The sequence below is a fragment of the Sorex araneus genome, chromosome 10 (assembly GCF_027595985.1).
Source record: "Sorex araneus isolate mSorAra2 chromosome 10, mSorAra2.pri, whole genome shotgun sequence".
Classification (NCBI taxonomy): Eukaryota; Metazoa; Chordata; class Mammalia; order Eulipotyphla; family Soricidae; genus Sorex; species Sorex araneus.
Genome location: NC_073311.1, coordinates 42,044,162 through 42,059,547, shown reverse-complemented (window position 1 = coordinate 42,059,547; position 15,386 = coordinate 42,044,162). Strand labels below are relative to the sequence as shown.

The following is a 15,386-nucleotide window of genomic DNA, read 5'->3' as shown; positions in this document are numbered from 1 at the left end:
AAGACAGACAGGGCTCATAGGCCCAATTGGAGCACAGGAGTCTCACCCACAAACACACAGCCATAAGTTGGAGATCAAGAAAGCTGGTATAGCTGGAGTACAGTGTCAAACACAGAGCACAGGAGTCTCGCCCACAGACACTGGGGCCGTGACCAGACACCAGGAAAGCCTGGACAAGATTACAGGAGCCACTGGGGTATAGTTGAGAGAGGCCAAGCAATAGGTACAGAACACACATGTGGCCATTTCCGGACACTAAAGAAAGCTGAGACATCAGGTAACCATTGTGATATAATCCAAGAGAGGCCCAGTGACATGATTTCAGACTAAAAACGAGTACATAGGATCAAAACGTGTATGGATAAGACCTGGAGAGTGGATGGCGAGGGACAGGACTTAGAAAGTCATGCACTGAACAGGGCATTGTAAGACAGAACAGGGGACATCTTACGTGGGTAAAGGAGAAGTCTGGATGTTGGGCAGGAACCTGGACCCCTCTATTTGAAGTGTGCAGTAAACTTAACCATTAAAAAAAGAGCAGCTACATGACACATAAGAAACTTATAATTTCTATGTGATAGAGAATGCCAGTGCAGTTCAAACATTGAGTGGATTGGCCAAGACCACACAGAGTGCAGACTAGGAAGAGGTGGGAATGAAGCCTTCTCTGAGTGTCCAGGCTTCCTGTCCCTGTAAGCATCTTAGAGGACCTGATGAGCATGCACATGCATCCTGGGTGTGTGCAGTGCCACATCTAGAGTATTCTCACAGGGAAGATGCCATAGTCTGGGAAGGTGGAAGGGAAGGAAAACTGACTGATGAGAGTTGGGGAAATGGCACAAAGGGCTGAAGCTCAAGCTTGCATGAGGGAGCTCTGAGTTCTAAGCCTGGTACTGCCTGATCTCCAAACACCACTGGGACAATTCATAAACTCAAAAGCACAAATTTGAAACAGCTTAGTTAACAGTGTTAAAAAGAGCCTGAGGCTGGGGATATAAGTCAGTGGCAGAGCACTCGCCTTGCATAGATGAGACTGAATCCAGGCATTCAATCCAGATGCCTGGATTCAGTCCCAGGCACCTGAGAGATAGACTGACAAGCTCACCAGAAAGCTAACAATAAAAAGGAAAATATCCTCTGGGTGACCTAACCCCAAATCACCTCTTTCAGTGTTGTGCCCAAATTTCAGATCCCCAATTGCAGAGGGACCAAGTCTACATATGATAATGCAAAAGCAAGGGAAGTTTATTAGTAGCCCAAGCCATTGCTAGCTCGAGTTAGGGTCCAAGTCTCATCCAACATAGTGCAGTCTTGACAAGGACCCTGACTCCAAAGTAATTTATATAGTGGTATATTTTTAGCATTGGACCTATTACAACAGTGGTCAGCAATTAGATGAGAGAGAGAGAGAGAGAGAGAGAAGAAAATTGCCTGCTATAGAGGCAGGCTGGAGGGGTAGGGGGTGATGGGAGGGAAACTGGGAGGGAGGGAAACTGGGAGGCCCTGGTGCTGGAAGTGTACGCTGGTGGAGGGATGGGCATTGGAACACTATATGACTGAAACTTCATTATGAACAGATTTGTAAGGGTTTATCTCACAGTTATTCCATTAAAAAGTCTTAAAAAATAAAACCTTGTGCCTAACTTTGTAACTGTGTATCTCACAGTGATTCAATTTTTTAAAAGTGAGGGCTAACCCACCAATTTAGAGAATTAATAAAATTAACCATTAAGTCTCTCTCAGATGGAAAAATCCCATTTTATGAGTTTTATTTTTTTAAAGCTAACCTCTTTTTTAGTGGTGCTCATGGGAAGTGTGAGCTATGAAAGTGATATAGCAATTGAAAGTCATCTAATCAATCTCAGCATAATTAAAGAATCTGTGTACTATTAAGAACAAATAAATAAATAAAAACCTTGTTCTGCCAATACTGGTTCCACTTGTGGCACCACTTGGTCTCCCGAGCATCATTAAGTGGACCCCTGGAAGCCCTTCAGCACTGCCAGGGTGGCTCGGGCCTTCCCTGGCACTACAGGCCCTGAGTAGCACCACATTCTTGGACCTTCCCGTAGATACTCCAGCCGAGTTGGCTGAGAGTTGCTGGGAGCACCACTTAGCACACCTGCCTTGGCAGTGTAACGTTTAGAGTTTAATCTAGCGCCACCACACACACCAAGCACGATCCTACTGCCATTTCAATCTAGCAGCTCTGCTGTTTGAAATTTCTGCTGCCAGGGGCTGGAGCAATAGCACAGTGGGTAGAGCGTTTGCCTTGCACGTGGCCGACCCGGGTTCGATTCCCAGCATCCCATATGGTCCCCTGAGCACCGCCAGGAGTAGTTCCTGAGTGCAGAGCCAGGAGTAACCCCTGTGCATTGCCGGGTGTGACCCAAAAAAAGCAAAAAAAAAAAAATTTCTGCTGCCAACAGCAAATTCTGGAAGACTTTAAGATATTTTTTAAAATATTTCTAATTCTGACTCTGCCTCAGGCTGTTTTCACTCGGGGCATCCCAGAGGGGGAGGATGAGAACCCTCCCCGCCCTAAGGACCCAGGCCTGGCAGAAGATCTCCACTACCCAACCGCCGCCATGCTTCAGGCTGCTTTCTGGACCACGCAGCCACTTTGTGGCCACATGACACATTATAAGACACTTTCTACCCATTTTCCATAATTACCACACCATATTTGTAAGAGTTCAGATGAAGAGCCCAGCAAGCTATCGAGAGTATCCCGCCAGCATGGGCAGAGACTGGCAAGCTGACCATGGTATATTCAATATGGCAAAAACAGTAACTATAGGTCTCATTCCCCTAACCCTGAAAGAGGCTCCAATCGTTGGGAAAGACGAGTAAGGAGAGGCTGCTAAAATCTCAGAGCTGGGAGGAATAGAGATGTTACTGATGCCCGCTCAAGTAAATCAACGAACAATGGGATGACAATGATACAGTGATACAGTGATTTTTAATTCAAATAAGAAAGGGAAGACATTAAGAGCTTGTGTGGGTTTTGGAAATAGGATCACACCAGTGTTGCCTCAGTGGATCAGATTAGAAAGGATTGTGGTACTTTGACAGTCTTTGGATTTGTGCACAGTTTGTGCACAGCTTTAAACTTTGAATTAATGTTTGCCTCCTCCATGAGACCCATAAGATCAGGCGCACATACTCATCACCCAGAAGAATGTCATGGGTTTAGACAGGTGAGGCTTTACTGCATCTGTTTTCTTCATGGTAACTTTGCCCATCCCTGTGGCAATATCAAGTAGAGAGAAAACACTTTTTACCTAGTCAAAGAATGGACAGATGAACAGCTTAGAAAGAAAACAACTTCGTTCCAGTGAATTTATCTCCAGAGCCAAAGCTACAGTGACAATTCACTGTTGTCACCTGTGACCCAGAGACATCTGTGCTTGTATGAGGTGATGTACGTGAACAATATGGGCTTGGGTTTCTAAGAATTTGGATTCATGACCAGCATTTCAAAATCAAGAGACTGGGCAAAGCAAACAAATGAAAAACCACATACAGGTTTCTGGCTTATTTCAAAAACTCTGAAGACCTGGAATAATTAGGTCTACATTTTCTTTGGCTAAATATGGCCTCACTCATTTCCAACAACTCAGTAAAACAAAGAAAATGCTGAGAAACAGCCACAGATCAGAAGCGACCGAGGAGACGTGTTAACTGAGCTCACTGTGGTATCCTGCATCCCAGAATGGGGAAAAGGGCATGAATGGAAAAACTAGTAAAATGTTAATGCTGTGTAGAGTTAATTAGTAATGTACCAATGTTGCTGTCTCCATTTTGACAAGGGCACCCTTGTAACAGAAGATGCTGACAGCAGAATAGGAGCAGAAGTATCTAGAATAACCTCTGTAGTACCTCTGTAAGTTTTCTGTAAATCTAAAATGATTCTATAAATCTAAAACAAGAAAGGCTCACTTTGAAAGCTGTAGCCTTGTGGAGAAGGTGGGACCAGAGCCCAGGAGGTCTGCTGTACCAAGACTGAGATCCTGATAAAAATGTTGGATGGGGGCTTGGAGACAATACAGGGGTTAGGGTTCATGCCTTGCATGTGGATCTCCCAAGCATCTGTAGGTACAGCTCTGGAGGCCCCAAGCAACCCCCTGTGGAGGCCTAGGTATCCCTTTAAATAAGATACTAAAGATGGATTCCCAGCAAAGTCAGGTCATGGTCTAACCCAGCATCATTCCCTTTTATCATTCATATTTCCTTGAGGTGAAAACAACTCAGGTCACAGTTTGTTCTTCCTTGTTCTCCCCCTCCACCTTGGATCCTTTTACTTGTTGTCAAATTAACCTAAATTATAGGCCTATTGCTATCCCTCTTCTATCTTCAGAAGCCTATTTCCACTTCACATGTTTGTTATACTAGGTCAGGATTGGTGAGGATTAGCTCTCATTTATTACCTTAACTTAACTATTGATATGTGCTATTGGTAATATAAAAATTCATGATATTCTGCAAATGTTGATCATGCTCTTCAATAAAAATTTTTGTTTTGTGCTTTTTTTTGTAGTATTAGTAGTAGTGGGGATCAAATCCAAGGCAACATATGCAAGGCAAGTATTCTACCACTGAGCCACATCCCAACCTACTTGTTTTAGCTCTTGATGAAAGATCCCAAAACAACTAAAGCCATAAAAATATACAATATATCCTCCAAATATTAAGTGACTAACTGTCCAGTCACATTGGAGACTGCAAGCCAAGACAGAACGGGAAATCCTGGGGTCCCCATAGTGATGAGTCCCTGAGCCAGGCCCCCCATGAGCTCAGACTTGTGGCTTTATCTCAGAAGCAGGACATAAACCTAGCACCCGGGTCCTGCTGGGCATCTGATCCTGCCTTGGCTAGTTTAGCTCAAATCCAGAGACCCTGACCTGGTGAGGGTATGCTAACCTGGGGGTGGGGATACCAGCCACATAGGGGTGGGGGCTGGGGCTAAGGCCCCAGCTGGTCTTGTGTTGGTAGACCAGCCAACACAAGAAACTGGTGGAGGGGCTGGAGTTATAGCACAGTGGGTAGGGCGTTTGCCTTGCATGTAGCATACCCGGGTTCAATTCCCAGCATCCCATATGGTCCCCCAAGCACCGCCAGGAGTAATTCCTGAGTGCAAAGCCAGGAGTAACCCCTGTGCATCGCCGGGTGTGACCCAAAAAGCAAAGAAAGAAAGAAAGAAAGAAAGAAAGAAAGAAAGAAAGAAAGAAAGAAAGAAAGAAAGAAAGAAAGAAAGAAAGAAAGAAAGAAAGAAAGAAAGAAAGAAAGAAAGAAAGAAAGAGAGAGAGAGAGAGAGAGAGAGAGAGAGAGAGAGAGAAAGAAAGAAAGAAAGAAAGAAAGAAAGAAAGAAAGAAAGAAAGAAAGAAAGAAAGAAAGAAAGAAAGAAAGAAAGAAAGAAAGAAAGAAAGAAAGAAAGAAAGAAAGAAAGAAAGAAAGAAAGAAACTGGTGGAGATGGGGGATGGGTAGGGGTGGGGGAGCTTTGGGTGCTGAGGCTTGTCCCACAATTTTGTTGCTGTTTTTGTTTTGGGGTCACATCCGTTGGTGCTCTGGATTTGCTCCTAGCTCTCTGCTCAGGGGACTGTATGTGGTATTGGGGATCGAATCCTGGTTGGCTTCCTACAGGGCCTTGACCTGTCTCCTATCTCTCCTGCCCTGTTCACCAATTCTTCTCTTAAAGATCAAGAAGCCTGACTTGGAGCCTAGGGGAAGCTATAATTCAAAGGGGCAAAGGTCATGAGAGGCTCTTAGATGGGGCTGTGTTTGAGTGGAAGGGTGGGCTCCATATTCCCCTCCCCTCCCACCCTATCCCCCATGTGCTTTCTCCCAGGCCAGTACACTCCCATGCTGAGTTGTTCACTGCTCAGTGTTTCCCCCTGCCCACAAAATGGACTCCTGCATAAAAGAAAGAACTTCCTGGCAAGGAAGCATCCTAGGACACCCAATCCCTTCCTCAGGCTCTGCATTTAGGGAGCCCTACCTCAGGCAGAGGTGGAGTGAAGGAAAGTAGAAAAGGTGGATAGGGAGTGTGTGGGTGAGGAGTGAGCAAGGTGAACTTTCTCTGTCATGGGTGATGGCAAACGTCTCCCAGAGAAAGAGCATTGCTCCAAAGTTGGAAGCCTGCCTCATGAGCAGACAGGGAGAAGGCAACTAGAATAGAGAAGGGGTCGCTAAGAAAGTGAGGGTTGGAGGAATCAGTAGGGATGGGAGTTGTGTGCCGAAAGCAGATAAAGGACCAAACATGATAACCTCTCAGTATCTGCATTGCAAACCATAATGCCCAAAAGTAGAGAGAGAGTATGGGGAATATTGTCTGCCATGGAGGCAGGGGAGGGTGGGAAAGGTGGGGGTAAATTGGGGATATTGGTGGTGGGGAATGTGCACTGGTGGAGGGATGGGTGTTTGATCATTGTGTGATTGTAACTCAAACATGAAAGCTTATAACTATATCTCACGGTGAATCAATAAAATAAAATTTAAAAAAAAAATTTCCTCTGCATGATGGGGAGAAAGCACCGTGAATTAGAATGGGGGGAGAGCAGTGGTCGGACTTTCTCTTCACAGAGTGGCTCTAGTTTCAAGGAGAGAATCAAGTTGCATGAGGTTGTGCAGGCAGAAAGGAACTCAGAGCCTGGCTCCCTCTTCCTGGAGCACAATCTCACACTGGCCTCTGTGGACAGGGCCAGAAGATCTCATCTGGTATCTGGTCCACAAGTTCGAAAAGCCACCACTGCCCTGTCCATGCACCAGGCCTGGGTTCAACCAGCACCACTTGCCCCTCCAGCATCAGTTTTAGCACTGGGGACCCCAGCAATTGCCCAGGTGGTCCCTAGAACTACAGGGCCCAAGGCATCACATCCTCTAGCCCTTGCTTGAAGCCACCAGCCAGGTTGGCCAGGATGGAGATGCCCCAGACCCCCTGAGCACCGCTTAGGAGACCCCTCTTTCAAAATGCAACCACTGAAATGCTGAGAACGTCACTCTTACATAGTAGTTTTGAAAGAAAGATAGAAACAATTAAGAGGCCCACCTCCACTCTAGCTCCTTTGGGGAAAGTCTTCAATGACACTCCAATGAGGAGAAATCCTACACCTGGCATCAGATCCAGAGATCCAAGGGTGACATCAGATTCATTACTCTGTCTCTCACAAGTAACCCCAGTGCCTAAATGGATGGATGGTTTATGAACCTGAGTGGTTAAATATCAAAGCAAAGAAAGATACCTAGGATGGCCAAATAACTAAGACTGATGGTCACAGAACATGGGCCTAGAAATCTGGTAGGACCACTTTTAAGCCATGTGGCCTTGAGCCACTTACTGAACCTCTCTCTGTTCCCATTTCATCCTCTGCAAAACCGTGGCAATAGTAGTCCCCACCTCCCCAGAGCTAGTTATAGAGTCAGGTGAGTTTATAGTGCTAGAACTTACTGTTCGTCATTACTGTTGCAATTATCAGACATACACTCTGTCATTGAAGTTGAGCAAATGTTCATATCCACTTCTGAATATTATTTTTCCAAATCCAGCATCTTCTGGGTCATCTATTTCCATACTGGACTCTGAGTGAGGGCGCCTTTTTATTCAACATCCTAAAATGGTATTGATACCTACCACATATTTCCATGATTCATTGTTCCTGTGCTTTGTTTATTCCTTACAGTCGTCCTGTTTTGTTTTGTTTGTTTGGGGCCCACACCTGGCGGTGCTCAGGGCTTGTTCCTGGCTCTGCACTCAGGGATCACTTCTGAGCTCAGGGAACCACGCGGGGTGCCAGGGACGGAGCACAGCAGTCTGCAGGCAGGGCAGGAGACATCCCTGCTGTACCCTCCTTTGCCATTCTTCAGGAAGGCCAACAGTGCCTGGCTGTAATCTGCTCCCTGGTGGCTTCCCACTCCTCTAACCACAGGGACTCTGCTGTGATTAAAAAGCATCTCAAGAACTCCATTAAGATGCTCTCCATTTCAAGTACGATTAGCCACCCAGGATTTTACACTGCTATCTACATCACAAAGTCAGAGTTTCTGACATCCCAATATTACCTGCTTCTACAAAACAGAAAACTGTGCTTTGCCATTTTCCTTACATTGGACTTTACATGAGTAAAATCAACACCGGGAGGAAATGTGCATAAAGTTCAGGATCTGGGCAAGTCCCTTTCTGTGTAATTATCTTGAAGACTTGAGAGGACACCAAGTGTGTGGCACAAACGGTGTTGGAGGAGCCTGGATTTCCAAGCCCTGCTTGAGGATCCTTTATGCAGTGGCTCAGCTTGTACTGCTGGTCAGGTCATGTCTTATTTCCTTCCTCTGCCAATAAATTTTCTCTGGGAAACACTGAAAGAATAGGTTCAAGTTGGGCTTCATTTTTCTCTAGAACTATTCCATCATTACTGAAATGAGCTAGCGTGCATTCAGTGTCTCTCATCCCCACATGCAGCTTCGCTGTGGGAGACTTTGCCACTGAGATCACTCTGCACAATCTCTTCCGAGTCTTAGACATAGGGTTCCATGTTGGGTTGAAGTTGTTAATTATTTGGTAAAATCACCTATTTTTCTCTCACCCTAAGCAAACAAACCTGACCACCCCCCCCCCATATGTGCACGCACATCCATACACTCACACACACACACACACACACACATACACACATACACACTATTCTACATGGTTGGAACAGTGTATTTTGTCAAGTAGTTTAAAAAACTCAGGCAGTGTGATAATTATGACGCTGATGCAAAGATATGTTTTTTATTTCTGACCTTGTCAGATTCCTTTGCCATCATTTGATTATGTCAGCTTAGTTATTCTGTCTTCTTTTTTGCATTTTTCGTTAAAATGCACAGCCATGGTAAGTGGGGGAGGGTGCTCAAGGGAAGAAATAGCCACATTTACGAGAAATTGCCATGTACTCATTTCCTAAGTTAGGCTGATTTATTCTGTCCCATGCATTAGCTTTTCATCGCTTCATAATTCATTGAAAGCTTTTTGCTTTTAAGCACTAAGTTAACAAGCTTAGTGTGAAAATTCATCAAAGTTGAAACATGGCAGCTGGGGTTTGGATCAGTGGCAGACCCTTGGCTTGCATGCACGGAGCCCTGGGTTCAAGCCCTGGAACCACATGCTCCCCTGAGTACCCCTGGGAGCAACCCCCAGGAGCACTGAGCTGAGAATAGCCCCTGAGCATTGCCAGATACACCCATTCCCTCCACCCCCAAAGGAGACACATGGAAAATTCAACACTAATAGGAGCTCCTATAGTATAAAACATAGGAAATGAATATATATTTCAGGATACCTAGAAATAGCACTTGCTAAGTGCTTTCATTTCAGAGAACACAGACAAAACAACTAATGGTGACATCAGGTGGCACTTCTAGTCACTGAATCAGGACTGATTCTTTGAAGATTATCATGAGTATGTTGCACACTTGCTTATATCAAGTATACAGAAAAGTGCTTTTACCTTGTATGGAAAAGGTGCCTTAACATCCATTTTTGAAATCTAACAAGTCATCTCCTCATCTCTCTCTCTCTCTCTCTCTCTCTCTCTCTCTCTCTCTCTCTCTCACTCTCTCTCTCTCTCACACACACACACACACACACACAGAGAAATCACCAATTGAAATGTCACACCAATTCATTCACTGATAGTATACTTGTCTCCAAGAGTAATATATTTTACTTTTTTTAAAAAAAATTACTTTCCGGTTTGGACATACACACACAAAATCCCAGTCAGTTTCATGCAGTGAGGAACCTTTTCAAACAATTTACATAACAAATCCATTTGCAAATATCTCATTTTCATTTATAGTGAAAGAGAAGGTAAGAAATTCTTAAAAATCACTTTAGTTCAGAACATAAACCATGCTTATTAATTCATACCTTTGAATTATTAGGAACTATTATCTCATGAATCTGTTCTGATGCAATATCAAACATACAATAATAAATACAATCACTATGACTGGCAAGAGTTAATTCTGGCCAATAAGTCATTACTCATCTCCATATTTTTCTAAGACGATCCTCTAACTTTTTAAATGCATCTTTTCTGCCTCAGGCATGATCTTTTGGAAGTGGAAAAGGCTCCCCAAAAAAACATCTAATCTGAACCTCCTCACCCTCCTTATTAAAATACACTTTAAATAAATGAAGCAAAGTCCCTCAAACACTGGTAATGTGAAGCTAATCCAAAATAAACCTCCAAAGTTTGCATTCAAACTTTACCTTCGTAAAATCCCCAACGAATCTCCCAGGACATTCTTCACTCCTTCCTTTCCAGGTTTCAGGATTTTTTCTTTGAAGGTATCAAATGCTTTAAAAGGCATTTTGAGTGTGGGGCCGTGGGGGCCACCTTCAAGCCGTTAGCAATCAGCCTCAGAGACTGTCATCCCTTCTCCTCTGCGGCTTTGGGGACACTCGAGGGCTTTCCTGGATGAACACCTTGAAGTCAGTTTGCAGGGAGGGAACTACTTGAAAAAACCAAGGAAGCGATGAAACCCAGCCCGGGTCTTTGAAGACGAGACAATCCCCCCTCCCGCCCCCTCAATCAAAACGACATGAAACAAAAGAGGCCAAGGGGAGGGCGGGGTGGTCTGGGAACTCAGACCCTTGCGAGCAAGCTCAGCAGCGCGCGTGGATCTGTGTCAGGCAGCCACTGTCAGGCTGACGCAGCCTCTCTCCCGCCCTGGGGCTGCAGCTGGAGCAGCTCAAGGGGGCTCCAGCCCACCGGGTGTCCTGAGAGCCACCGCAGCATCTGCCGCCCCGCCCCGCCCCAGCCCCTCTGCCCACCTCCCCCTCTCCTACCTCCCCGGCTCTCCCTCGGGGATCCTTCCCCAGGTGATGCTCTAGTAACCGGCACGTTACCTGCCCCCCCTGGCCGCTGGGCTGAGTAAGGTCTGGCGGCCGGAGCAGGTGTCCAGGGCGCAGCTAGGAAACGTGGCCGCCTCCTGCGCCTTGCTGAGGGCTGGCCCGGCTCCCAGCTGCTGCCAAGCAGGTTGTGTCCTTGGACGGATCCGGTGCTGGACGGGGCTCTAAGCATCACTCAGGCTACAGCCACCCAGGCCGTGGCTCAGCTCATCAGAGCGGGATGCTCCGAGGCAGGGTGCGGAAACGCCCTGGGGACCCTTTAATGGAAGACAGTGAACTCCGAGTTCACAGGGGACCCACCTAGACCACTTTCTACCGCTCCTCCTTGTCGTGAGGGTACAGCCAAGTTTTCTTGTACTGGCTTTTCCTTCCTTTCTTCTTTTCTGTTTTAGTCACATCTGGAGGTGCTCGGGGATCACTCCTGGCTGGGCTCCGGGGACTAGACGGGGAGATGGGGATTGAACCTGACTTGTCTGTGTGCAAGGCAAGCGCCCTGCCTGCTGTCCAATTCTGCCCTTGCCAGCTGCTTCTTCAGTCCCTCGCTGCTCCGTCTCCCCCCAGGGGCCTTTCCTGGAGCTGAACACTCCGGCCTGGGAAACGCCTCACCCTTCCTGAGTAACTTCAGGTTATTTCTGCATCTCTCTCTGAGACACAGCTTCTTCCCTATTATACCACGCTTGCTGCCCCACTCGCCGGCCTGCAGGTCCCCTGGGCTCTGTCCAGTGGAACCTGGCACAGGCCTGGAGTGACCTAAGGTGTTTGTGGGCTGAGTGAAAGAGCACAGGCTGCCCCCACGCTGATACCTCCATAGATAAAGCCGCCTGGAAGGAAAGCTCCGCCAGCGCGCTCCAGGCCAGCACCGCACCTGGGATGACACCCCAGGGTTCGTGTCCTGACACCCTCCCAGCCAGGCACCATGCCACAGGTCACCCCAGTCTCTGCCATTGCAGGCCACAGTTCACATCCTTCCCATGGTTTGAATTAAGCCACAATAAATCAGCCCTGGGTCTCCGGTCAGTTATCGGCTTCTGCCCATCACTTCTGTCCCATTGCGATGATGAGATGGAGTCACTGTGCTCGCTTCAGGTCTTAGCAGCGTCTCTCGGATGCTGTAACACAGTTATCTCTAATCTGACTGATGGGAAACTGAGGCAAAGAGAGGTCTTGCAATATTTCCAAAGCAAATAACCTGGGTCTGGTCTAGTCTTGTCCCTGTTATCTCATATCTCCATTCTCTCTCTCTGTCTCTTTGTCTCTCTCTGTCTCTCTCACTCCTTTTTCCACGTAGATATTCACTTGCCCCTGTCCTTTTTGTTAGGAAAGTTATCCTTTCTCTGATGGCTTGCTTTGGAATCTTAAAGTTTAACTAAACATACACACATATATGTGTGTATACACATACACATATATGTATATATACATATGTGTGTATACACATACACATATATGTATATATACACATGTACATAGCACTGTAGCACTGTCATCCTGTTATTCATCGATTTGCTCTAGCGGGTACCAGTAATGTCTTCATTGTGAGACTTGTTACTGTTTTTGGCATATTGAATACGACACGGGTAGCTTGCCAGGCTCTGCCGTGCGAGCGGAATACTCTCAGTAGCTTGCCAGGCTCTCCGAGAGGGACAGAGGAATCAAACCCAGGTCAGCCACGTGCAAGGCAAACACCCTAACCACTGTGCTATGGCTCCAGTCCATATGCATATATATAAAGGATGAGTATGCATGTATATATAAAGGATGATATGCCCACTCCTGCTAGGTGGGGGGCATACCATCCTTTAGGAGGGTAAGAAGTCTCATGATTCCTAATTCTCCAATAGCTGTAGGCCACTGACCTCTTGGAGCACATAACAAAAGCCCCTCTAAGCAAAGATGACATAAATCTTTTACAAGGCACAATCATTCCTGCAGAATCACCTCTGGCTCTAGAACTCACAAAAGATTTCTAGTGGTCTCCTACATGATTGGTAAATGGTGGGGAGGGGGGTGCCTTTTTGTCATTTTAACTTTATTATTTTTTTTAATTGGGGTAAGGGTGTGACTCCCACAGAGCAGGTCCAGGAGCCCCGCTGGCATTTCTAGCCTGCTGAATCAGCAGTTCTGTGTGAGACCTACTGAGAATGTCGTGCTACTCAGGCCCTGTGGTGCCAAGGACCAGTTGGGCCACCCCAGTGGTATTAGGGGGCTTCTGGGCTATACAAGATAGCACTGGGGTTGGGGTGCAGGGAAGCACGTGACACCAGGAATTGAACCAGGGTCTCACACAGGCAATGCAGGCATCTGACCCCTGAAGTCTCTCCCTGACTCCAGTAGCCTGCTTCCAGTGGCCTTTCAGTACATGTTTATCGGGACCCAGATACCCTGCTACTCTTAGGTCACATGAAATACCAACTCCTTATAACAAACTGACCTCTCTTAATTCACTCTAGGCCAAGAAAGTTTCTGCTTCTCACAGATAAAGGCTCTTGATTCTGCAATGACTTAAAAGTCAAATTCAGTACCACCAAGACTTCCTCTACCTAATGCCATGGAGGCAAATTCAACTATCTAAGGTCTACTTGGACTAGACGTTCTGGCCATGAAAAGTAGAGCTCAAGGGCAGGCCGTGAGCCAAGTCTACTACCTAGACAGAAAGACACACAAATATTTAATAACTTGAAGTTTATTCAAGAACTAATTTTATCAAGACAAATCGAACTGCTAGCTAGAAAAGTTTAACTGGGCTTAGAACTGATCAAATTATTCACCTTTTTTGATAATAAGTGCTACAGAAATATAGAGAACTAATCATCTTGAGGTTAAGCCTCTCTTGAATTTTGTTAGTTTTTCCAGCCAACCCCATTCTGTGCCCTAGTCCATACTAAATCCTTTATAATTTATTAACTTTCCATTTCTAGTACTTATCAGAATGTATTTTTTAAAATAATTTTCTCCTATACTTGGTATTCTATTCCCCCCACTTTTCACACCAGACTAATATGCTTTTATTAAGCCAACTTTCATAGGAATAATTTTCAAATATCTCATTTAATATAATAACTCTAGGGAACCAATAAGCAAACAGAAAAAAACAGGACTCGGCCATGCTCAAGGTAACCTGGTCAATAGCATGTGGGAGCTCTGCCAAAGAGTCCCTGAGCCCATTTTATGAATTTATTACCACCAGAGTCAATGCGCACAATAAATCAACTGGGTTACTAATGAGTATTTTTAATATGATACAGGAAAGATGAACCCAGACTCTTGTGCCTTTATAAAAATCACCGGATATCTGATTATAGATGAGTTTGTGATCACTATTAGGATCTTATAAATAAATTGGAACTTGGGGGAATATTACGTATTAAACTACATGCTTTCACTGAAGTTCCACCAAAAAGTAGGGTAATTTAACCTAAATTACTGCCACAATTGGCTGGAGTAATAGTCCAGTGAGTAAGGTGCTTGCTTACCTTGCATGAGGTCGATCCAGGTTTGATTTCTGGTTCTCCACGTTCTTCGAGGAGTGATCTCTGAGTGCAGAGACAGTATATAAGTGGAAGGCGGATCACTATAGGATAACGGTTGGTTTGCCCTTCCTCCCTGGCCACTGGAAGCTTGTGTTTGTTGACTGTCCCCCAACCTGTCAACTACCTTTGTCTCCTGATCAGATTCTAACTTGTAAATATTGTCTTTTTCTTCTCCTTAATGTCCTTTGCATGGTTAGCTATTTCAGAGCAATTGCTTTTTGTATGGATACAGGAAGACCATTAAAAAGACAAGCCTGTGGGCTGGAGCGATAGCACAGCGGGGAGGGCGTTTGCCTTGCACGCGGCCAACCCGGGTTCGATCCCCAGCATCCCATGTGGTCCCCTGAGCACTGCCAGAAGTAATTCCTGAGTGCAGAACCAGGAGTAACCCCTGAGTATTGCCGGGTGTGACCCAAAAAGAAAAAAAAAAAAAAACAAGCCTGTGGCTTGGGAGTTAATTGATTCCAGATAATATTACCTCCTGGACATCTGCTCTCTCGACTTAAGCTTCAATTGCCCTTACTTCCTGGATCCCCAAAAGCAGGGTCCTGATGAGGGACTGGATGGACCCAGGGCAAGCGGTGACTTATGTGCTACCCTGGCATCGAAATGGGCCTGGCCAAAGTGCCCTGATGCTTAACTATAAGTTAAGAACTTGGTTGTGGACAAATTCTCTCATGATCCAAAAGTAATAACTAGACTTGGACCCTGCTGGGGTTAGGAATGATTGATCCAGCCTGAGCACTGTAGTCTGAGTCTTTGGTAAGATGTTCCCAGGAGAGTCATCCTACAAGCCTAAAAGTGTCCATACAGAAAAGCAAATATTAGGAAAATTAAAGATGCTAATTGAGTTACAGGTCTAAAGAGAGGAGAAACACACCTAAGGGCTGCTTTGCTCTTGTGGGCTGTGAGTGGTTGGGAAGTCTTGGGAAACATTTTTGATCACATGGGGAGGAGTGGTTGG

At 45.7% G+C, this 15,386-nt stretch overlaps 1 protein-coding gene across 2 annotated transcripts in view; it reads right to left on the bottom strand.

Moving 5' to 3' along the window:
• Window positions 1-10,550, bottom strand: part of SLC17A8 (solute carrier family 17 member 8) — a 53,985-nt gene extending 43,435 nt beyond the window's left edge. For both annotated transcript variants that reach the window (XM_055118283.1, XM_055118284.1), the window contains exon 1: window positions 10,251-10,550. In XM_055118283.1, coding sequence (XP_054974258.1) covers window positions 10,251-10,351 — 101 coding nt within the window. In that variant the 5' untranslated portion in view covers window positions 10,352-10,550. The remainder of the gene's footprint in view (window positions 1-10,250) is intronic.
• Window positions 10,551-15,386: the final 4,836 nt, after the last annotated feature.